The sequence below is a fragment of the Rhinatrema bivittatum genome, chromosome 1, assembly GCF_901001135.1.
Source record: "Rhinatrema bivittatum chromosome 1, aRhiBiv1.1, whole genome shotgun sequence".
NCBI lineage: Eukaryota > Metazoa > Chordata > Amphibia > Gymnophiona > Rhinatrematidae > Rhinatrema > Rhinatrema bivittatum.
This window is the reverse complement of record NC_042615.1, coordinates 736850387-736876149: the sequence shown is the minus strand read 5'-3', so window position 1 is coordinate 736876149 and position 25763 is coordinate 736850387. Positions and strand designations below refer to the sequence as shown.

Genomic DNA, 25763 nt, shown 5'->3' with positions numbered 1-25763 from the left:
GGCTGGGTCACCCTGCCTAGTGATAGAACCATCCCTGACTGTGTTAGGCACAGCCATTTACTAATGTGTGTCTCCAGTCTACTCTGAGTAAATCTCTCCCCAAGCAGAGTAGAGACTCTTGGGGGCTCCTAAGACCTTTGTTCCACCCCTTGAGGTGGACAAAGTCACCAAAATAAACCTTAAAGAGCATAAAATTGTGGTGCATGCCTTCATCTTTTTCAAAATTCCCCTTCCCGGAGGCCGCCCACCCCCAGTCTAGTCTACCCTCCCAACCTCACCCTCCTGGACTTAAACAAACTTGCCCTGGAAGTCTAGTGGAGATCGAGAGAGCCCCCAAGCTCTGACCACAGAGGAGGCCATTTTATAAAATGGTGCAGGCCAGCCGATAGCTTGCTTTTGTCCATCATGTGATAGGAGCAGCTGGCACCATTTTGGAAAATGACTGCTGCTAGGTCCAGAGTCTAGGGGATGCTCTGGGCCCCCACTAGACAAGTTTGGTAAATTCATGTGGGGGGTTCAAAAGAGTGGGAGAGCTAGCTTCCAAAGTAGAGGGGAAAAGAGGCAGGGTTTGGCATTTTGCCTGTGCCAAAATTTTATACCCTTTACACCTTTTCACATGGGCCACTTCACAATGTTTTAATCTGTCGGAGGACCAGTGAGCAGTTTTTGCAAAAATATTAAGTAACTAACACAAAAAAACTGTGCATGTTTATGAACAAACTTCAGATAAGACTAATTTAATAGTTTACCTTTGTGTTACTATTTTGGGTATTGTTTAATTGAGATAACTAATACAGAATTGAGCAATCTTTTCAAACTATGGAGCTCTTCTGTTCATACAGTCATTAAAAGAAAATTCTCTCTCTTTCTCTCTCTCTCTCACTGTGTTGCCAGTCGACATGGCCCCCAATACCCCAAAAGTTTAAAAGAATAAATGCCATGCATGGCAATGGCTCCCCCACCCCTACTCTTGTCATCAATAAAGTGAACCCCCAACCCCCTTCCTATGGAATTATTTTAGGCAAGGACTCCCCTGCCACCCATCTCCAGTCCTAGAACAACCTAAATAGTTGGGGGTATAGTGCCCCTCCCTAGCTCCCAAAGGTATATGAAAACTCATTGGTGTTCCGTGTTTCCCCAAACCCCTACCCCTATGCAATCCCAATGGCTCCCGCAGACCCCCCTCCCACATCCCTTAAACCTTAACAACTAGTCCTTGATTTCTCAAAGGGGCCTGGGGCATCCGCCAGCCCGGGCCTGTTGGCAACATTTTTCAATATGGTGCTGATCTGACCTTGCCTCAGTTATGTGACTGGGCAAGGTCCAGGGATCAGATGCAGACCATGTGAGGGTTTGGGGGGGGGGGGGGGGGATACTGAACATCAATGATTTTCATATACCTTTGGGGGCTGGGGGGCAAGTGGAGCACTATGCCCCCAACTATTTAGGGTGCTTTTGGAGTTGGAGGTAGGATGGGGGTCCTTCCCTAAAACAATGGAAAGGGGAGTGAAGGGGTCACTTTATTGATGATGGGTGGGGGTAGAGGAAGCGGCCGTCATTGCACATGACACACATTCTTTTTTTTTACCTTTTGGGATGTCAAATCTGCTTCAACTGATGGCCTTAGGTTGAGCCAGGTGTCAGCTCTGAGCCCTGCTCAACCTCCCCATTTTGCCACAACAATTTTTTTGTTTTGGCAGTGGCCCTTTAAGGTGATGGCAGTCCCATGAGGCTGAGGCAGCCACTGTGTTAAAGAGCTGCTTGCTGCATTCTTTTGTCCCATGGTGTTTGGCCACAAGACAAAAGAAAGCACCATAGAGCTGTGATGTTTTTTGGGGGGAGGGGACCCCCTTTCACGGCAACACCACCCTGAGATAGTGGGTCCCGTCTCATAAAAAAAAATAAAATGTGGCTTAGTGGCATTAGGCCTAAATGAAGTGATAGAAAAATAGGCCCCAAATTACTTCTATTAGTCTGCTTCAGCCTGAGATTGTTTCTTTATGTTGAAAAACATTTTAACACATAAAGTGCTGAGAAAATGTGTGTGAACTCCTGAGTATGATCTGTATTTTCATTGTTTATATTCAAACCCTGATTAGATTCTAATCTAAACCCTAAGAGAGAAAAATATACCAATTGAATAAATATTCAGATGAAAAGGATAAATATATTTTGATATATTCAATAAAAAGGTTCAACTATAAATATCTTTGTATGAAAATATATGTGAATCCTTCATTCAGTAACTGTTGGCACAATCATGAGCAGCAATAATTTCAACTAAATGTTTTCTGTAACTGTTATTAATTTTCTCACATGGCTCTTGAGAAATTTTGGCCCTGGGACTCTGGGATATTTTGACTCTGGGATATTTGAGAGTTTCTTTGTATGAACAGCTTACATCAAGTCTTGCCACAGCATTTAAATAAGGTTGAGGATGGGTCTATGAGTTAGTCAGTCCAAAGCATGAGAACTACTTTTCTTCAGCCATTTTTGTAGAATAGTGCACTGCATATATCCTGCACATATGTAGTTATAGCACTATGAAGCACTGATTACTGAACTTGCCAGAGAATTATCCAGCACAGATGACATCATTCCTGGAAGGATGGAACTAAGTTTGTTATTCTAACTGATAAGAAGAGGCCTGTGGCCTATAGTAAGAGCAAGCTAAAGTACACATGTTAACATATATATCGATTGGCTATTAAAGGTAAAGGGTGTGGATTATGCAGATGACTGATAATAGCAGACCCCAGACCCTTTATAAGCTGATGCACACGTGAAGAACACTGAGCAGATTTTAAACAGACCTTGTACACCTTTGCTTGTACTATTTTTCTTTCTGTAATTCTCTGCTCCAATAGAGGAATCTTCCGCCTTCCTCTGTTTAATTACCTGTATTAATAAACCCCTTTCTTTATTACCGTTTGAAGCTGGCATTCATTCTGTAATTAGAGGGGACGCCCCTCTTTTAACATCTGGAGCCACCGCTGGGATTCATAGGAAAGGATTTGCGCCCCTTTCCCGTGACTTACCGGCTACAGCAGTTTGCGGACCTGCTTAAAGCTTTTGACTACTTAACCAGTTCCACTTAGGGTGACCTGGGGTCATTAGCGTACTTTAGTACTGGCAAGATCGTGAAGTGAGTCCGGTGGCTGCCACGGAGGTCACCATTAAACTCTTCTCACCTTTGGATTCAAGACGTTGATCCATAGGGAGAAGTCCTTCAGTTCATGATTGGGTACGTATGGGATTTAATTTTAATTTTTTTTAAGAAAAAGTGATTGATTTGATTAATGTTTCAGTTATCTATGTCTTCTCTTTTATTTTTTACTATAGTTTGTTAGTCTGCCAGACCTAGTTTAACTTGTAGTTCGTGCTTCTTTTGAATGACATTCCTTACTGTCTGTGGAATCTGCTTTCGAGTACTTTTTTTTTTTTTTCCCAGCTATGTGTGTGTATACCAACGAGCTAATTTAGCAGGTTTTGTTCTGTATTATTTCAACCTTTCAGACTTTCACTTCAGTTTGGTGTTCTCGTGCAGATTTTCTGCTCCCCCTCTCCCCCTCCCTTTTTTTCTCTCTGCTGTTCCGTTTATTGTAGTTGTAAACCTTCTGCATTCTTTTCTCCTTTGCCTTCACTTTCTTCCCTCTCTCTCTGACTGTTTAATTTGCTCTGTTTAAATGCTGTATGTTTTTCTACTTTCTCCCTTGCATTTCCTTGCTTCTGCTTGCACTTTCTTTGTTTCTTGAGGCGGGAGACGCCTTCCCCCCCCCTTGCATTCCTTTGCATTCCTGTGCCAAGTGGCGACCGGTTTCTTTGTCTGGTGTTCATCCTTCTATCTGCCACCTCGCTTTCCCTCCTCGCCCCTCCCAACTCGCCCCTCCCTTGTCTCTTCTCCGTGCATGTTGGGTAATTGAGTTTTGCTTCCCCCCCTTTAGTTTTGTCCTTTTTTGGTGCTGTGCGTTGTCACGCCCCATCCCCTGCACATTCCTTCCTGCTTACGTCAGCGCCTGCTCGTGTCTGGCTTTTTTTGTTTCTCCTCACTTTGGGCGTTGGCTCTACACCTCCCCCCCCCCTCCCTGCCATGCTTCGTCCTTTGTAAACGCATTGCATTCTGGTTTTGTTAGTTTTTTTTTCTCTCTCTGTGTCTCTTTCTCTGCCTGTTTGTCTTCTCCTATTTTTTGCTGTGTTGATTTTCTTTCACTTTCGTTTTCTTTGTGTGACTGGCTTCCCTTGTTAGTTTAACTGCAGCTATTAAAGTTTTATGGCTTCATTGCTCATGGTCTGTTCTTTTCTTGCCTGCTCCCTTCCCCCTCTTTGTTCAGCGCTCACGGAGCGATAGGAGTGCGTGACAGCGTTGGTGGTAGCCCCCACCGCAGTGAATCCCCTGTAAACGCCTTGAATTCTGGTCTTCTTAGTTTTTTCTCTCTCTGTTTTTTTGTGCCTGTCTATCGCCTTTACTGCTGGCTGATTCCAGGTTTCTGGTTTCCCCGTGAGGCTGGGAGATCGCCTGCTGTGTTAATTGCTGTTCGCTTTGCATTTCCAAAGGGCTTTTCTTCAGCCCACTGCTCTGTTCTTCTTTTACTTGTGCTGTCTTTCCATCACTGGCCTGCCCCTACTAACTCTGACCTTAAAAGAAAAAACTGGGAGAAGTTACAGCATCAGAGATTATTTTAACTGATCTTAAATATGTTTTCCACGTACATCCAATGCTCAGCTTAGTTCTGACGCTGTTTCTACTGTTCTCTGTGATTCCCCTTCCGTAGTTTACGCTCGGCATTTCTTGCTGCTGAGTTAAGTGCCTGGGTTATTTGGACGTTAGTGCTCGTGCCCCACCCTTTGGAATTTCTTTCTTTGCTCAGAGAACGGAGGTGATCCCCCCTCCCTTTTTTCTGCCTGCTGTCATGTTACAATTTGTGGCTTGTTAGCACACAGATACAGAACGCAGGGGGAGCTTCAGCCCCCCCCTTCTCCTGCCACTGAATTGCTTACTTTCCTTTATATAACAGTTTTTATGCTTTCCTGCCTGCAAATGTTCTGTTCCTTTTTTTTTAGCTCCCGTTAGTTTCTGAACCACTTTTGTGATTTACAGTTACTTTCCTTTAATTATCTGTTTGATTTCCTACCTTTGTGCTCCTCTGGGATTTTTTTGGTGCATGATGGGAATTGCAGTTTTTGCATGGAAGTTGACTTGCCTACTTTTAGCATAGTTACTGAGCCCTGAATTTTGGACATCTACACTGCTGTCCTTCTTTCTAGTTAACTGTTCTGGTTTTTTTTTTCTTTGTTCTTTGTTTCAGATGAGAGGCGCAGGGCAACTCTCGCCTTTCCCATCCCCCCAGCCCCTCCCTCACACATTCCTGTATCGGGGGAGAGCGGACCCCATCAGTCTGCTTCGCCCCTATTCGCCCCCCCCTCTCTTCCTGTAGTGTTAAGTTGTGAATTGAGAGCCCCAGGTACTGGCCTTGCCTCCTGGGATTGGTAGTCATTTTCTTGTGTCTCCTCCCACTCCCTTGTCCCCTTCCATGGTGCTTGGTGGGAAGTGAAGTTTTGTTTCCAGCTCCTTATCTTAGTGCCTCTCCGTGCCTGTCTGTCCTGGCTCATGCTGAGTCCTCTGGCGGCTGACGTCATGACACCCCTCCCTCTGCCATTCCCTTTATTCCTGTGTTCACTGCTTATTCTTTTCTGTCTGCATTGCTCTGGCCCGTGCTCTGTCTTTACTTGAACATACAAATACACCAATAAATAACTCTTGAACCTTGTGAGCTCTCTCTCTCTCTTTTTCTGTTTATTATTGTCCTCTGTCCTGTGCTATCCTTTCCATTGCTCCCAGCTCTGCCTGCACAGCTGACTTTTATGGCATCATCTGCTAGGACATATTTTCAGGATACTACACGCAGGTTATTTCTTGGTTTAAGGTATTCTATAATTCTTACATTTTGTTTGCAACAGCTATATTTTCTAAGTTCCGCCCCCGCAGGGCTTTGGCCAGTGCTGAGGCCATCCCTAGTCTCCCTCTCTGGTGGGACAATTTACAGGGTGCCGCAGTTTGCATCTTTTCCTTTCATCCTCCTTGCTCTATACATCCTGGACTTTTACTGTTTTTAGGTTTCATTAAATTCTTTCCTTTCATTTGCCTATGGCCACACCAACATACACATACACACAATAACAAGAGACTCCCTTTTCATACTTTGATCAGTTTAGTTTACTGGAAAGCGTACCCTCCCCTGCACTTTTAGTTTTTTCCTTTCTCTATTTATTCCTGACCAATGTTTGTATAGTACTCTTTCCTACAGGAGTCTGTGATCAGTTGGCTTTGAGGGCATTATCTGCTGCAGTTTGCAGGGATCTGCCTTCATGTTTCAAGCTCACTGCTTGTCTCGCTGTGTGGTGACGGAGATAGGGTTTCTCACAGGAAGGTGATAAAGGCTGTACGTGTGTTTAGTTTAACCATGGATTAGCAAGGAATTGAATGTTACTAAGATAATTCATTGTTCTTGGGACATTGAGTACAACTTGAATTCTTTAGCAGTCAGGATTCTGTCTCTTTCACGGTATACAGTGCTTTGGTCATTGCGCTGGCATACTTACAGTACAGTCCTAAGTCTTTTCTTGCACACTGGAAAATTGCCCTTATGTATCAGTTATATGTTCTAATTAATGATGTTTCCTCCTTTCACAGAGGTGAAGGTTTTCCCCAGCAGCGCAAGAGTTATCCCGGTAACCATGCTTTTGTCACAGGCCTGTCTTTCAGAAAAAAAAAAAAAAACAGAGTGAAAGCTGAATATTAATGAGCACAGCGCCTCCTAGTGGCGCAGCTATATTAAAGAACCAACAGTAGCTTTATGACTGTAGTTTGCTGAATTCATATCAGGATATTTAGTTTCAAATGAGCTGTAATTCCTCTAACCTTTATCTGTTCTCAGATTTTATGTTTCCCCAGGTCAATAGTCGTTGGACCATTTGAAGATTACATTTTCTTCTTTTTCTCCGTTTTTCATTGTTTTTCATTTTTCAACTGATTGTTTTTTGCTTTTTCTTTTGTTTTTATTCTAGATCGATCTAGACATTTTCTCAGTACTTTTTTATGTTTTTTTTTGGCCTACCTTTATTTTTGATCAGGGGTTTGAGCTCATCAGAAGTAAACCATGTGTTTCTTGTTTGTCTTCTGTGTTCTGATAAATGAGTGCCGTTGTGTGTCAAAGTTTAATGTTTTTTGTGATGTGATGTCTGTGGTGAACTCTTCTCCCTAATTAATCTGAATTTGTTTTGCTCTTATGGTAGCTTCTGATCAAGTAACTTACCTACTGTCGAACTGCACGGCTCTGTTTCCTGTCCCTGACGCGCACTAAGCTGAATGACCTGTTTTCCCCCATCTGCATCATTGAATTCAAAGATTATCCTGACTTGGACTGTGAACTGTTTTCAAAGACTGCCATCATACATCGTATTCATTGTTTTTGTCTTGCTCAGATGCTGTTTGGTCCTATTTGCAAATTGCCATTATTTGGACAGAATTAATGCTGGTTTTTCTAAATTTTGTAGTATCTTCCCTGTCTAACTCCAACCTCTTATATCCGTATATGATTATGTAATATGCTTTTCTTCACCCATTATCCGTGTCTATGAAAGCTGCCTTGATTACATTACCCACATACTATATCCCACTGATTGCTCTCTTAGAACGAGATATGCCCCAGTATGGTCAAATGTTTTCTTGAATCCCTTATCCCTGGACAATGTTTTATCCACTATTGGGCCTACAGATGCTTTGTCACATGACTGCACTTGCCTGATGTTTCAACAGCCCTTTTTCTTTGCCTTCTTTTCTTTGTTACTATTAGTTTGCTTTTGTATTTCCAGTTTGGTATTCACTTTTTGCATTAACATGTTTATTCTTTTTTGTGTATTATTCTTTTGGAATGGCATACTCCCTGTATGCACCACTGACCCGAATTGTAATGCTTGCATCACAGTAACTATAGATGGTACGACTAAAACTTCTACTCTGCTATACAAATTCCCTTATGATTGTGAAGGGACAGTTACATACCGTTCTCATAATTCCACACAATACAGTGTATGTGCATACAACCATTACCTGTTTTGACCCTACTGAAGTCCCTGCCCAACAATGGATACAAGTCCATAAATGAGACACTCCTCAAGATCTAGTTATGACATTTGCCCTTTGACTCTCTACCGAAAGGTCGGTTTCCCTCATTTTTAAGTATATTCCCTACCCGCATTCTGGGATTTGACCTATAGATGTGGTAATGATTTGGCTTGGCCATACACGCTCTTATCCTTTAACTATCAGGTTTTTCTCTGGATCTCCCCTTTTCTTATGTGCATATATATTTCTGCTACATCAGAGTACGTTACATTCATGCTGTTCTATTTGCTGTAAGCTATTTCTAGCATTTTCCCACTCGTCTTACTGTTGGTACCTCTGCATCTCTTTGACTTATTCTTTCTTCTACAGCCTGTACCTATAGTAATTACTTTGCTGGCTTTTTATATTCCAATATCCTATTCCCTTTATACTCTGATTTCTCTGTAACCTTTTTGAACATTTCTTCCTGTAACACTTCCTTTCAGATTTTACCTGGAGTTTGTTTATACCCTCTCACAAATATTTCCTGGTAGTTTTATGGCCTTTGTGCTTATTCTGAGATTGATCTCCTTGTAGAAATTTACCCATTCTGAGGCTTCCTCTCACAAGGATATGCAACTGTACCTACTCCTACCTATGACCAGAACATGCCTTATGTTTTTGTTGTTTTTCCTTCTCCTCCTTGTCCATTTCAATGGATTACCTCTTCATGTTTTCTCTGTACCTTTTAAGAAGGATGTCCAACTGCTCTGCTAGGTTATCCCTCTTGATTGTTATATTTGTGACCCCCATGTGTAAAAGCACCGATCCCATCTCATGTAAAGCGCAGTGGATATTGGCCCACTCCATCGTTGCAACAAAGTGCATTCATAGCCCTTACACAGAATTACACACTATAGCTATAGGCAATTCTTCTTGTTTTTCTCAATCTTTTCTCAACTATACCATGCAAGCTCAAATGGTAAATTCTTATTGGCTCAATATTGTAACCTATTAGAAAGGCTCTTGGGGTTATGGAACTCCAATTTATATGTTGAATCGTATTATAAGATTGCAAGCTGTTGTTGAAATAATTACTAATGAAACTGCTAAAGCACTGAGAATATTAGCCACTCAGCAAAAGGGTTTTTGGAATGCTATTTATCAGACTCATCTAGCATTAGATTATATACTAGCTGTAGAAAGAGGATTATGTGGTAAATTTAACCTCAGTAACTGTTGTCTTCAAATAGACGACAAGGGTGAAGTGATTGAGGAAATCACTCGGAACATGATGTCTATAGCACATGTACCGGTGCAAACCTGGAAAGGACTTGATGTCAGTGATCCATTTGGATCCCTTGGCTCATGGTTTTCTAGTTTAGGTTCAGGATTCAAAATTCTAATTGGCTCCATGTGTACAATTGCCTTACTTGGGCTAGTTGTTTGTCTCTGCTTACCATGTCTCTGTATCTGCCTACGAAAATGCCGTGATCAAGTTTCTGAAATGCTGGTGACACAGACTAGCACTCGGATCATGCTTAATCAAGCTGAAACCTTGAACCTGATGCTTCTGGATTCTCATGCTGACACTGTACCATTCCCCACCACCTGTAATGACTATCTGTGAAAAATGAGCATATCGGTACGAAGACGGGTAATGCCTCTCGCCAGTAAGGAGTAGCCTTAACTAGGCTGGGCAGCCTAAGACATGGCGATATGTGACTCAGATAGGTATGAAGGGTTCTTAGCCAATCACCCTTCACAGGGGGATATGTAGAATAGTGCACTGCATATATCCTGCACATATGTAGTTATAGCACTATGAAGCACTGATTACTGAACTTGCCAGAGAATTATCCAGCACAGATGACATCATTCCTGGAAGGATGGAACTAAGTTTGTTATTCTAACTGATAAGAAGAGGCCTGTGGCCTATAGTAAGAGCAAGCTAAAGTACACATGTTAACATATATATCGATTGGCTATTAAAGGTAAAGGGTGTGGATTATGCAGATGACTGATAATAGCAGACCCCAGACCCTTTATAAGCTGATGCACACGTGAAGAACACTGAGCAGATTTTAAACAGACCTTGTACACCTTTGCTTGTACTATTTTTCTTTCTGTAATTCTCTGCTCCAATAGAGGAATCTTCCGCCTTCCTCTGTTTAATTACCTGTATTAATAAACCCCTTTCTTTATTACCGTTTGAAGCTGGCATTCATTCTGTAATTAGAGGGGACGCCCCTCTTTTAACATTTTGTAATAGATTTTCTTGAATGTTTAGGGTCATTGTCTTGCTGCATGACTCACTTTCAGCTTAGCTTCTTCTTGCAGATGAATAGCTTGACTTTGTCCTCTAGAATTTTCTGCTTTAAAGCCACCCAGATCCTGATGCAGCAAAGTGGCTGTATACCATGATACTTAATATCATCATGTTTGACAGTTGGGAAGAGGTACTTTGGAGCAGTGTTTGGTTTTCACTAAAGAAAACTTTGTTATTGTCACTGAAAAGTTCAATTTTTGACTCATCTTCCCAGCAAACACTATTTCAGAGATCTTGTGTATCATCTCTAAAACCTGAGAAAGCAGTGGTTTCTTCCTAGCTATCCTCCTTTGAACGCCATTTTTAGTCATTTTTTCCCTAATAGTTAATGCATGCACTCTCACAAAACCACAGCAAGAGAAGCCTACAAATCTTTAGATGTTTCCAGGTTTCTTTGTGGATGTTTTTCTGATTTGTCCTTGGGTAATCTTGGCAGGATGACCACGCATGGTTAGAATCATTGTAGTCTTTAATTTTTTCAATTTGTTCCATTTATAGACTATTTGTCTAAAAATGCATGGATGGAGCCCCATATGTTTAGAAATAGTCTGTCTGGACAGATGTACATCAACTATTCTTTTTCATAGGTTCTCTGAAATTTCTTTTTATTTATTTATTTATTTACTTATTTATTTTAAATCTTTTCTATACCGTCGTTAAGCGGGTGCCATCACAGCGGTTCACAATAAGGCACAAAAACTATGTTGAATAAAGTGTCTAGATTTCTAACTCTTAAACAGGTGCCATCAAAAATACTGTAACATTATATCATAATAAGTACTATTTGGTGAGTGTTATAAGTCATGTCTAGTTTTTCTAACTCTGCTAAAAGTTTGGTGTTACTTAACTTTAGTTCTTTGTTGTTTAAGATGATGGCATGATTAATTCCAACTAATTTTTATGGTGAAAGCCAAGTTCAAAACATTTTGGACCTTTATATAGGTCAGAATACCCAAACTTTACACAAAATTTCCTCTACAGGATGGTTTACTTGTTACCCAATTATTTCTGCACCTGAGTCTAATTAATCAATTAATTGTGCTAAGGAAATAGGGGCTTTACTTACTATTTCACACGCACTGACTTTGAATTATTCTTAATGTGCCTACCTTGTCTATTAGTGTGTCTGAAGAAACATGGAATTGTTTAATTTATACATTGTTTGTTGCATAAGACTATTTGGGATCCTGCCAGGTACTGGTGAGCAGGAATGGCCACTGTTAAGAGACAGGATGCTGGGCTTGACGGACCCTCAGTCTGACCCAGTATGGGAATGTTCTTATGTTATGTAACAAAGGGTATTGTGGTAAGAACTTGTAAATTTCATTTTTATACTTGGGATTAACAAACTTTTAAACAACCGTGTAAATTTATCCAGTCTTTGCAGTCATAACAGAAAAAGAAAGTCATACAAGATAACTGAAAACTCATGAAACTGTCAAAGAAAGTGATTCTGGGTGTTCGAATGTATTACACTCTTAGGAAAAGAGATGTGCAACTTCAAAAAAGATTTGTCAAATAGCTTGATGAACCTGGAAAAATTTTGAAGGTTCAACATATCGGAGCAACTCCAATGTAGATTCAAACATTTGCCTTCAGATTTCCGTCAAATTGGAGGAATATGTTTGGAATTTTTGAAAATCCAAAGACAACTTTTTTGTATTATGTTTCAATTTATTAGAAAGTGCCCTAGGCCTGCAGGTAAACATCTAACAAATATGTCTAGTGAATTTCAGAAAATCCAAAAATGACATCAAATTTAAAACGGGCATAAATTTGCCTGCCTCAAGTTTGACTTTGAGTTGTTCACGTATCTCCATTGAATAACTTCATGCTGCACTTTCTCTGGTACTCTTGCAGCAAAAAAGTTTAGTATTAATCTGGAAATACTTGCCATGAATCATTCCCATGAGGGAAGAAGTCTACTATATACCATTCAACTCATGACTTATTTTCACTTTTATCTATAAATGAAGTCCAGTAGTTTCTTTGTTATGCTTTTTGTTTAAACAGAGTTAAGATCACGTCTAATTAATAATAAAGAATTAAATGTAATAATTTATAGTAAAATTATTTCATATTTTCTGAATCATATAGCTCAAGGAAAATGTTCAAGTGAGCATTTTCCATAATTTTCTCTCATCTTGCCCTTGTCACAAGTTAGTGATAAGATTTAGCAGAATTCACAGATTTATAGGAATCTGACAGGAGCTGTGATGTGGACACTTCTATGGTGGCACCAGAAACTAGACTGAGATCACCAACTCATTTCATATAAGCCACCTTAGCTGCATTTGAACTTAGCTGGATTTGGCCTAGCAGTGAAAGACTGTGTAATAATAATATCACCATAGGGAAGCGATAGCTAGGCCACCAATTCAAATCCCAGTTAAGGTGGCCTGTGTGAAATGAGATGTTAGTTATAGTTCCTTAACACCCTTAGTCATTTGAACTGGCATAAGAAGAAATGGCAATGTTTCTGTTAGCTGTTCTGTCAAAAATAAAGGTATAGTTCAAATAGATGAAGTGGTGGCCCATCATAAAGAGGAGCATGAAAAGCCAGACTCTAGATATATAACAATTAATCCATGCTTTAATGCAAGTTGAACATAGTTCCCACTAGTGTTCCAGTTCTCACAGAAACTTCATTCAAGTTCTTGCAAGAACTGGAATATTTGTGGTAAGTGTTTGATGTTATATTTATTAGAGATTAAGGGGTAGATTTTCAAACCGCGCGATTTGTCGTACTTTTGCTGGCGCATCAGGCGCAAGCAAAAGTATGCGGGATTTTAGTAGATATGCGCGTAGCCGCGCGTATCCGCTAAAATCCTGGATCGGCGCGCGCAAGGCTATCAATTCCGTATAGCCGGCGCGCGCCAAGCCGCGCAGCCTACCCCCGTTCCCTCCAAGGCCGCTCCGAAATCGGAGCGGCCTCGGAGGGAACTTTCTTTTGCCCTCCCCTCACCTTCCCCTCCCTTCCCCTACCTAACCCCCCCTTACCTTTGTCGGGGGATTTACGCCTCCCGGAGGGAGATGTAAATCCCCGCGCGCCAGCGGGCCGCTAGCGCGCCGGGACGCAACCTGGGGCGGGTCCGGAGGGCACGGCCACGCCCCCAGGTTGTAGCCACGCCCCCGGGCCTGCCCCCGGAACGCTCCCGACACGCCCCGAAAACGTTGCGCGGTTCGGGCCCACCCCCCGACACGCCCTCCTCAGAAAACCCCGGGACTTACGCGAGTCCCGGGGCTCTGCGCGCGCCGGTAGGCCTATGTAAAATAGGCTCACCGGCGAGCAGGGCTCTTAAAATCCGCCCCAAATTGTCATATACCTGGATTGTCTGGCTTTGTTTGAATTTTATTTAATTTTGGCAGGAGTTGCTGTAGGGTTTCATTTTTTTTTAATATAGAAATGTCCATGGCTTGTGATTGTAATGTCAAGAATTGTGCAAAAAATGTCTGTGCCACCAGATTTTTTTTCTTTTTGATTATTGAAGATTTTATATAAAACACATAATAGATGCTTGGTACAAATCACAAACCAACTCTCATTTGTGTAATAATAATAAAGTAAGTATTATTTTCTTCCAGCCAAGTTATGACGCAAAATGCATTCCTGTACGAGATCATGGCTTTCTTGTTCAGGTAGGAGTTAATACCCAGCTCATTTAAAAAATATATCGACTACCTATTATTCTGTTTGAGGCCAAACTTGCAGCATTTCTTTTTATCTTAGACTATTGAGTTTGCTGAGCAGCGGATACCTGTGCTGAATGAATACTGTGTGGTATGTGATGAACCCCATGTGTTCCAGAATGGCCCCATGCTAAGAGTAAGTTTATAAGTTATGTAACTGTAAATTTTATGGTGCACACTTTCTTGAGCTAATTTGACAGCTGGATCATACATGATTTATTTTATTACCAAAGAAACAGGGAACAGTTTTTTAAAAGATTAATTGGGGCAGGTTTAAAACGTACTTTCCACATGCATTCCTGGATCTTTTATAGTGTGATAAGGTGTACCTTACTTTGATGCCAATATACTAAAATGCACTTAAACTCACAAACAAGAGCATACATGAAAAAAGTATCATAAGCATGTGTAAATTAAGTGTATGCATGCTAACAGTGCTTTTAGAGGTGAATTTTGCAGTATGTCTTTGATAGTGAGACAAGGAGAGTTTTGATGTTGTGTCCTTTGCAGAGTCTGGATTGTGCTTATTCTAGGCCAGGGCTTCCCAAACCTTTAGCCAATGTGACCCCATTTTAGCACTTTAAAATTCACATGATCCCAGAGGACAACCAAACCTGTTTAGCGGGTGTGTAGTTCACCTCCAACAATCCCTCCACTTACCATTCCTGCACTCCAATTGATCCCCTCTCTCAACCTCCACCCCCCTCCAGATGGCCTCTCAACCTCTGCCCCTCCAACTGATCCACTCTTACATCCCCCAATTACTCTCCTGTTCCCAGCCTAGCCACTCGCTCACCCACTCCAGCTTTTTACATCCTCCCCACTGAACCTCTCTCATCTCCAAGTCATTTTTGTAACCCCAATTGATCATCTGTCATTTATTTATTTATTTATTTATTTATTTTTATTTATTTGACAGCTTTTTTTATACCGACATTAAAATACACATCATATCAGTTTACATCATAACGAAAGGTTGAAATTACATTGAATGGGGGGAAACCAGAGAACAATAAACAAAAGAATAGGGGCTCTGAGGAAGAGCCAGAAATCAAGCGAGGAAAAAAAGGGGGGGGGAGGAGAGGGATATGAACATATTTACAAAGATTGAACATGATAATGCATAACAACATATTTACAAAAATTGAGGATGGATATGAGAATGGACATCCACTTCCTTTCTCTTTTCTCGCATACCTCCCCAGTTGATACTCTCACCCCTAGCTCCTCTTTTGCATCCCCCCTCTCACCTTTCACAGCCAATCCCTCTCCCACTGATCCAACATTCAAACCCTTCCTATATCTGATCCCTCCCTTCAAACAGCCCCCATCCACACATCCCCTTTACTAGAATCAGCAGCAACATTTTCCTTTGGGCCTCAGGTGATAAGTGGATGACAGCTAATGGGAAGAGAGGGCAGGCTGATGACAGGGGCAACATTTTTCTCTTAGGTAAGTTCAGCAATGGGAGAGGATAGAGAAGAAGTGACAACCTGCACAGACCTGTGCACACTTTGCCTACTGTTCCCCAATGGCTGGTCCAATGCCTAATGTTGAAGTGCAATTGGCAGCAGCATTAGTAATGAAAGTCAGTAAAAGCTCACAGGCCCTGCAGTGGCCCCAGTCCCTCCTCATACATGGCTTCCTGTTACCGTGGAAACTCAAGCAAAGGCAGGACCATTGCAGGACCCAAGAGTACATGCTAGCTCAAAGATCCCATGGTGATTTCCACTACTTCTGCTGCTGGTGATGTCTGGAGAGAACTGCCCTTTGAGGCACTTGTGACCCCGGCTGGAGGTTTTGTGACCCCGTTTGGGATCCCGACCCACAGTTTTGGAAGCTCTGATCTAGGCTGTTGCTGTCTTGAAGGAAGTTTCTCAGTTGTCTGGTTACCACAGATTCTGTATGTTTAGATAGTATGAGGAGGTTTTTTATTTGGATGGTGGTCAACACAGTCAGAAGTATCCAGTGAGGGTTTATTTAGTATGGATCTAACATTGGTTGATTTTTATGAGGTTAGGGTAGTGTTCCTATTAGAGCAAGACATTTACATTTTTAGAGAGGTGGGATGTGAGTGAGTCTGCCAGCTCCTTGAGCAGATGGATGGGACATGGTTCAGAATCACAGCCTTGTATTTCCTAAGTGACGTAAGACCTTTGATGTTGAAAATTGTCGAGCTGTTTGAAGACAGGATTTGTGACTCTCTCGTTAGGATTATCGATGGACTCTGAGTATCCTGCCTTGGATGCAGGGGCAAGAGGGGCAGTATCTGCTATGCTATCCTGTTGATTCTGTGGACAGTAGTCTCCAGTCCTGTTTGGGCGTGCATTTATGTTTGCTTGATAGTTAGGGTATTCTAGGTTTGAGCAGTGGCTTGAGGGTAAAGTATATTTTTCTGGCTGTTTCAGGTCAGATGAGGTCAAGGGTTCCAGTTTGGCTATATTGTAGACAATTTAAAATTAGTTACAGGTGCTTTCCCTCTTGGGTGAGTAATTTGGAATCGCCATGGCTAGGTTTGTCTCTTTCCATCTAAGTTGGGGTAGGGGCAGCAACTAGATTAAGTTTGTTGTCGGACTGAGAAGTTAGGTATTCTGTTGTGGCTTCCTGATGGGTGAGATTGTTAATTTTATTTATTTCCATTTTGAATCAGCTCTCCACTGCTCCAGATGATGTACAAAACCTAATAAAAAAAATGCATCAAAAATACAACATAAAGCATTAAATGCATCATCATTATATAAAAATAGATATGAAAACAAATATAGGGACAATAAAAAAGGCAAAAATAATATAATAATCATAGATTGACTGAACACAGCAACTTGAACCCAGCTCAACCATCACATCTAAATACCCATAGATCCATCCAAAAATAGGGAGTCAATTAAACACCTTCTAAAAAAGAAAACTTTCTGAAAAAATAAAGCTTTCAAAAATCAGCTGAACTTAAAAAAATCAGTTTCTATCATTACTTCCTATGGAAGCAAGTTCCACAAAATCAGGACAGCATAGGTAAAAGCCCAAGATATATTTCTGGCCTACCTATATTGTCTACACGATGGAACACATAACAGGTAATCATTAAATGAACATAAACAGTGACCAGGAACATATTTCACAAGCTTTTTACCTAAGAACTCAAGAACCAGACCACACAAGGATGTAAATCCCAGACAAATGATCTTGAATTGTGCTCAAATTTGAATTTAGAGCCAATGAAGTTTAGCTAAAATTGGAAAAATATGTTCCCTGACACCAGAACCAGAAATTAGTCTGTTTGCAGCACATTGGGTAATCTGCCTGCTCTTAAGAGACTGTAAGGAGTTACAGTAGTCCTTTGGAGTAATCACTAAGGCTTCAACAACCATTTGAAGTTGCAACATAGATAATTATGGCTTCAAACAGTGAACCAAGCACAACTTATGAAAAGTTCTGCTACACAGCTGTACAATATGTTCTTCAAAATAAAGGTGAGAGACCAGGGTTACCCCTAGACTCTTAACCTTGTTTTTTAAGGAGAGAAAGGAACCACCCAAAGCAATACGACTAGGGATGTGAATCGGTTTTTCGGACGATTGAAAATATCGTTGATATTTTCAAAATCATCAGAAATTGGGGGCTCCCCCAAAACGATAGGAAAACCCCACAATATTGATCGTGGGGGTTCCCTTATCGTTTTGGGGGAGGGCGGGAAAAACGGAATAACCCCTAAACCCACCCCGACCCTTTAAAACTAACCCCTTAGCTTCCCCCACCCTCCCAATGCCCCCAAAAACCTTTTACAGGTACCTGGTGGTCCAGTGGGGGTCCCGGGAGCGATCTCCCGCTCCGGGCCGTCCTCCCGCTCCCGGGCCGTCGGCTGCCACTAATCAAAATGGCGCCGATGGCCCTTTGCCCTTACCATGTGACAGGGTATCCGTGCCATTGGCCGGACCCTGTCACATGGTAGGAGCACTGGATGGCCGGCGCCATCTTGTGGCCTACCATGTGACAGGGGCTGACCAATAGCACCGGTAGTCCCTGTGACATAGTAAGGGCAAAGGCTATTGGCGCCATTTTGATTACTGGCAGCCAATGGCCCGAGTGCAGGAGATCGCTCCCAGACCCCCGCTGGACCACCAGGGGCTTTTGGCAAGTCTTGGGGGACCCTCCTGACCCCCACAAGACTTGCCAAAAGTCCAGCGGGGGTCCAGGAGCGATCTCCTGCACTCGGACCGTTGGCTGCCAGTATTCAAAATGGCGCCGATAGCCTTTGCCCTTACTATGTCACAGAGGCTACCGGTGCCATTGGTCAGCCCCTGTCACATGGTAGGAGCACAAGATGGCGCCGGCCATCCAGTGCTCCTACCATGTGACAGGGTCCGGCCAATGGCACGGATACCTGTCACATGGTAAGGGCAAAGGGCCATCAGCGCCATTTTATTAGTGGCAGCCGACGGCCCGGGAGCGGGAGGACGGCCCGGAGTGGGAGATCGCTCCCGGGACCCCCACTGGACCACCAGGTACCTGTAAAACATTTTTTGGGGGGTCGGGAGGGTGGGGGAAGCTAAGGGGTTAGTTTTAAAGGGTCAGGGTGGGTTTTTTGTTTATCAGCTCGGGAGCAGCCGATAAACAAAACCACGATTGGGCCTGATAGAAAAAAACACACATGTGAATCGGAACCGGAATCCGAACCGATTCCGGTTCCGATTCACATCTCTGATATGCACCCTTGAGAAATTCAACCACATGTTTACTGACTGCAAGCACCTCTGTTTTAGAGGCATTCAAAGTCATCTTACTAGTCTTTATCCAGCAGATACAACCCCAAGACAGTCATTAATACAAGTGGCCGAATTGGTCAATGAGACAATAAATCTAAAGCTCATTAGCATAACAATGGAATAAAACCTAAAAGGTTCTGATGATATCTAACACAGCATGCAGATAAAGATTTAATAACATGAGAGATTCCACGTTGCAGGGAATAAGAAGGGGATACCTTGCCATCCCAGAAAATAAACTGAAAACAATTTGTCAGGCAAGATCTGAACCAATTGGCTACTGCACCTCCAACACTGAGGAATGCAAGTCTGGTTAACAGAATCTCATGGCCCATGATATTGTAGGCAGCTGATGAATCTAGCATAATCTGAAGAAAATAATTTCCCTATCCAGTCTCAATCTCAAATAATTTAACATGATTTACAGAACTGCCTCAGTGCTACATTTGTCCCTAAAGCCTGCTTAAAAGATTCAGGAAAGGATGCTTCCCTCGATGGTATATTGTTTGTTGTCTCTGAGTTTGAGTTGCTCTCATCCAGAATGTGGTGTCCTTCATCTAGTCTTTTGAAACTCAATTGTTTTGTAGTGAAAGAAGTTGGCTAGTTGATTGCAGGTTGTGGTTTTTCTGGTACCATGTTGCAAGGCTGGGAGTGTTTCTAGGAGGCCATTAACAATATGGAACAATTCTTCAGTGGGGTTTCTCGCCCCAGTTCTTCTGCATCATTGATGGCCATCTTGTAATTCTTAAAGGATAGAGTCCATTTTTAATTTATCCTTCCCTGAGTGTTTCTGCCTTCTTTCTTTCTTCCTTGTAGCAGATCTTTTTTTAGTTTACTGAGAGGTTTGGGTGGATTGATCTGTCTTTTTTTCCCTGACCAAGTGTTGAAGAAAAGTGAAATCACTGATGATCAGACCAGAGCACAGGAATGGTGACCAACTTGTAGATGGATCTGCTCTAGACCTCAGTTGATCTCTGGCTTTTCGCTTCCTTCTTTGCTGTTAGAGGCATTCTGAAACTGCACATCTATCTTTGCCCACACTGGTTAGGTTATAAGGAATTTTACATGTCTACCTGCATAAAACCTTTCAAAAATCTAGCTCTTCAAGTAAATGTATTTGGTTCCCTGAACACTTATTTTAACTTTCAGAAACTTCAATTTTATTAAAAGACTGACTGATCCTATATATTTTCCACAGCATAACTGACTCTCAGTCTCAAAGAAAAATAAAAAAAGTTGTAGCAATTATACCTAGTTTTTGGCTCACATCAATGGTATAACAAATAGATTGTTACACTTCATTTCTTAATCAATACTATGTAATCTTGAAGGGACAGTGGATCTCAAGATAACATTTCAGAATCATTACTCTGAACCTTTTTCAGGTCTATGGACTTTCAAATCAACATATTTAAAAAAGTCTCATTTTAATTTGCCTTATTAAGCACCTTATGGAAACAGACACATCTAAATGTATATGCTGTAAAATACTGAGGCAATAATAGACAGGATTTTATTTTTATTTATATAAACTTTTCTAAAAAGTGCATGATCATCTTAATTTTAGTTATTAGTCTGCTATTGGAAACTTTTCTGTGTTGTGCTTTGAATTATACCTTCTTGTTTGCCACACTTTTAAATCTAATGCATCTCAAGCACCTCTTCAGTGTAGTATCTGGAATAGGTGACACAGAAATGTAAATACTGTTATAGCTACGTTAAAATTTAAATTTGCTTCTTAAGTCCCATAGCGGCATTTCTGTGTTTCATTTGTTTGCTTAGATCTTTACTTGTCTCATTTGATTGATATCTTCTAGATTAGGAATTCTCAAGATTTTTTATTGTACTCTACTTGAGCTGTCAAAGTTGTGAAAATATTAATAATCTCAAGAAATTAATGTGCTTAGAAAGTGCATAATATAAAAGATCTGTTGATTGATTGTACAATATAGCCATTACATTTCTGCAAAACTGAAGGCTTGGCTGCTCTCCTTACAAAGGGCTTATTTCATCAGACATTTGAAGGACATCATGCATATAAATGGATTTTTTTCCTTAGAGACCTGGATTCTTTGTAGGCCTGGTACTTCATTAACCTACTCCTCCTACCATCTCTCCTTCATCTGTAGTTCACAGTCTCAACTAAGATGTTTAAACAATGCCATGCTCCATAGAATAGTTGATGTACCATAGGGAAAGAGGAGGAAGGTAAACCAAGGGTTACACTACTGTATTCTTCTTTGCAGAGGAAGTAAACAATTTGAAGCTTACCTCCAAAAAAAGGAAATAAGGCATCTAGTAAACAATTTAAATAATTTGGGTTAATTAATGTGCAAGGTAGCTTATAGCATTATTAGTAGTTGATGTACAAAGTCCCGGCCCCTAAAGAGCTTTTGATCTAAATAGGTATTTGAGGCAATGGGAGAAAAAAATGACCTGCCCAAGATCAGTAAGAGTATCAGCAGTAATTTGAACCTCGTTGGTTCTCAGCCCACTGCTCTAATCACTAGGCTACTACTTCTCCTTCTCAGCCCATTGCTCTAACCACTTGGCCACTCTTTCATTATGAATGCAGTTGAGTCAAAATCATCTCACACTGAGGATGTGTCTCAGGAGCAAAGGGTTAGATGGTCGTTTAAGTTGGTAAATCAATCATTAGAAATGTAGATAGCTGGGTGGCTGGTGGGCGGGAAGATTGCTTGTAATTTACCTGCCTGATGCAAAAGTGGTGGTCTTCACACTTCACCTAAATAGGATTTTAGACAGTGCAGGGAAGGGAACCGACTGTCATGATACATATGGGTAGGTTCTGGAAGCCAAATTTAGGCTTTTAGGTAGAAAGCTGAAATCCAGAACTTCCAGAGTAGCATTCTCTAGAAATGCTCCCTGTTTCATCTGCAGGACCCTAGTGGCAGGAAGATCTCTAGCAGAGTCACTTAGGAGCATATGGTTTGGAGTGAGGTATCTCCAAAGGATAGTGTCATAATAGGAAAGTTAGAATATCCCAATAGATAGGTTGCACCAAAGGCAGAAGTAGCCCAGGTGCATTTAAATAAAGAGCAGAGAGAGATAAGTTATTCCAAACTAATAGGCAGGTTATGAATATGATTAAAACTCATACTTTGAATTGTCTGTATGTGTATACCAGAAGTCTAAAAAAATTAGATTGCAAAGTTAGAATGTATGACACTGAATGAAGATGTAGACATAATAGGCATCTCTGAGACCTGATGGAAGGAAGATAACCAATGGACACTATTAGCAGGGTAAACATATATCAAAATGATTGGCTGGGTCAAATTGGTGGATAGGTGATGCTATATGTTAAGGATGGCATAGAGTCAAACAAGATAAATGTCCTGTAGGAAACAAAATGTACTGTGGAATCTAAGCTAACAAATTGGGAAACATAATAATCATGGGAAATTTCAATTACCCCAATATTAATTGGGAAAATGTCTCATCAGGACATGCTAGGGAGGTAACATTTCTAGATGCTATAAATGACTGCTTCATGGAGCAGCTGATCCTTGAACCAACAAGAGGGGAGGATATTTTAGATCTAATCCTCGCTACAATACAAGATCTGGTGCCAGAAAGAGCAGTAATGGAGCCACTTGGCAATAGTGACCATAATCTAATCAAATTTAACATAATCACTAAAAGGGGGACATTAAGGAAATCTATTGTAGTAGCATTCAAATTTAAAGAAGGAGAAAATGAGGAAATTAGAAAAAAATAAATAAAAGGAGCAGTTAAAAAAGGTTAAAAGTTTTCATGAGACATGAATGCTGTTTAAAAACATCATCTTCTAAGCCAAGACAGGATGTTTTACATGCATTAGTAAAGGTAGAAAGAAAACTAAATGATTGCCAGCATGGTTAAATTATGAGCTGAAAGAGGATATTAAAGGCAAAAGAACATCTTTCAAAAACTGGAAGGTGGATCTAAATGAAGAAATTAGAAAAGAGTATATAAGCATTGGCAAATTAGATGTAAAACATTAATAAGGCAGGCCAAAAAGAATTTGAAAAGAAGATTACCAAATAGGCAATAGCCCAAAATAAAAATCTTTTCAAGCATATTCTAAGCAAGAAGCTTGTGAGTGGGTAGGTTGGACCACTAAATGACCGAGGGGCAAAAGAGGCACTCAGGGGTAGACAAGACCATAGCAGAACAACTAAGAGGTCCATATTCAGAAGCATTTAACCAAAATGGCGCCGGCGCCATTTTGAATATTGGCAATACGGCACAAGTGCAGAAGGTCGCTCCCGGTTCCCCGCTGGACTTTTGGCAAGTCTTGTGGGGGTCAGGAGGCCCCCTCAAGCTGGCCAAAAGTCCCTGGGGGTCCGGGAGCGATCTCCTGCACTCGTGACGTCGGGTGACAGGAACCAAAATGGCGCCGGCGCTACCTTTGCCCTGTCATATGGTAAGGGCAAATGGCCACCGGCGCCATTTCTATTAACGCAGCCGTGGCCCGAGAGCGGGAGAACACAGGAGATCGCGCCGGGACCCCCCACTGGACCCCAGGTAATTTAAAACATTTTGGGGGGGTTCAGGAGGGTGGGGGATTTGTTTTAAAGGGTCGGGGTGGGTTTTGGTGTGCCGGTTTTCCCGCCCTCCCCCAATTTACGATTTTTTGACGATAAATCGGGGGAATTGTTATTGTATCGCGGCTCTAACGATTTTTGACGATTTAAAATATATCTGATGATTGTTTTAAATCGTCAAAAAACGATTCACATCCCTAGGGGCATGGCTATGATAATTTGAGTTATCGCACCGTGCGCTATATTATTATTGCATCCCGCAATATTTGTACTTTTCAAGTTTCAAAGTGCCCAGACAGGCATTACTCACTCTTGGGGGGGGGGGGGGGAGAGAGATACTGACTCTTTATAAGGCTTTCATAGTAGTCAACTCTTTTTACCACTATAGGAGGGCCAGCTCGAGGTGAGGTTTTGGTAGTGGTCTAGGGTTTTTGAGCCAGTTTTACATGCACAGTGAGACATACGAACAGCACAGTACACATTAGTGAAGATTTGGAGTGAGGAAAGTCACACAAAGATGAGATTTTTACAATGTTCTCTTGCCCTAGTTTGATGGTACCCTGGTAGATAACGCCATAACGCATTTTGTGTTAAGCCTCAGCTCATTGTGCAGCATCTATCAAAAAACAAATAAAATGTTAGTTGTTATGAGAAAAGGAATGGAAAATAAAAGGGAAGATATCATAATGCCTCTGTATCAATCCATGGTGTGGGCAACAAAACAGGATTTTTGGACATTGGCTGCTAATCCTGTTTTGTTGCCCTCACGGCTTTGTTAGACAGCCTTCCTTGCTGTTTCTTCAGTCAATCCATGGTGTGACTGCATTGTGAAATCTGTGCATATTCTGGTCTCCCCATCTCAGAAAAAGATATAGTGGAACTAGAAAAGGTGCAGAGAAAGGCTATCAAAATGATAGAGGGGAATGGTTCCCTTATGAGGAAACTTAAACATGTTAGAGCTCTTCATCCTAGAGAAGAGGTGGCTGAGAGGAGGTATGATAGAGATATAAAATTATGAGTTAGGTGGAACAGATAAATAGGGAATGGCTATTTACCCTTTCAAATCATACTAGGGCTTGGGGGCACTCTTAAAACACTTAAATCAGAGAAAGTATTTTTTCACTCAACTCACACATAAACTGTGGAATTTGTTGCCAGAGGATGTGGTGAAAGCAGTTAGCATAGATGAGTTTAAAAAGGGTTTGAACAAATTCTTGGAGGAAAAGTCCAAAAACCACTATTAGCCATGTAGACTTGGGGAAGCCACTGCTTATCCTGGTTATGAGCAAGAAGGACTGGAATTATTCTTTGGGATTCTACTGGGTACTTGTGATCTGGATTGGCCACTGTTGGAGACAGGATGCAGAGCTTGGTGGAACTTTGAGCTGACCCTGTGAGGGAGCACACAGGAAAGTCCCTCTGATTACCTTAAATCCCTCTGATTACCATTGTTATATGGACTGGTCCTCCTTAAGTCCCAACCCAGTAAGGAATTCTTGGCCAAGGAAGACTCCCCTTACTACAGGATAAAGAGTCAAGGCACAGAAGGGTTAGAGAGGCCCCAGGGTAAAGGCAGGAAGCAAGCATATAAAATGATGTGTTAACTGCTACAAGGTCTGCAGAGGTAAGCAGCCTTTCTCTTTTTGTATTTTTGTCTGTAAATAAACATGGTGTGTGGGAACCAGCCAGAGTCTGCTTCCTTCTGTCCTCCTGACTGTTTTCCAAGCTATGACCACTCTCAGTTACCTGAGACCCATTATGGTATTTCTTATGTTCTTACAGGTAAAAAAAAATCAAAATTAACAGATTTATATCTTCTTTTTTGTAGCCTACTGTATGTGAACGAGAGCTGTGTGTATTTGCATTCCAGACTCTAGGAGTAATGAATGAAGCTGCTGATGACATTGCTACTGGGGCACAGGTAAATATCTATTGAAAATGATTTAACATTTTCTTTTATGATCCTATTCCTAAGTTTCCTTTTACTTTTTTCCATGTGTGTGTCTCCCTCTTCCCTCCCCCTTTTTATTCTCAATTTGTATGGAAAGGGAAGAGAGTGAGACTGCCTATTGGGAAGCTTATGACTCCCAGAGAGGAAGGTGGCTTGGGTTTCCCAAATTTTAAATTTTATAATAGGGCCTGCCTTATGAGATCTATGGGAGATTGGCTGCTGAATATCAGCGCATACTCTGACCTAGGTATGGAAAGGATGCTCGTCTTACTATTAGATTTAAAATACATCTTGCATATAAAGAGAGAAGATTTTCCGCCAAATCTTTATCATTCCTTAGTTGTTAAAGCTATGCAATTTATTTGGAAATGTGTTA

The 25763-nt window shown here is 41.4% G+C and overlaps 1 protein-coding gene across 2 annotated transcripts in view; it reads left to right on the top strand.

Moving 5' to 3' along the window:
- PARP8 (poly(ADP-ribose) polymerase family member 8) overlaps positions 1–25763 on the top strand; it is a 451712-nt gene that overhangs the window by 243046 nt on the left and 182903 nt on the right. For both annotated transcript variants that reach the window (XM_029577668.1, XM_029577676.1), the window contains exons 14-16: positions 14019–14072; positions 14164–14259; positions 25265–25357. In XM_029577668.1, the coding sequence (XP_029433528.1) occupies positions 14019–14072; positions 14164–14259; positions 25265–25357 (243 nt within the window). The remainder of the gene's footprint in view (positions 1–14018; positions 14073–14163; positions 14260–25264; positions 25358–25763) is intronic.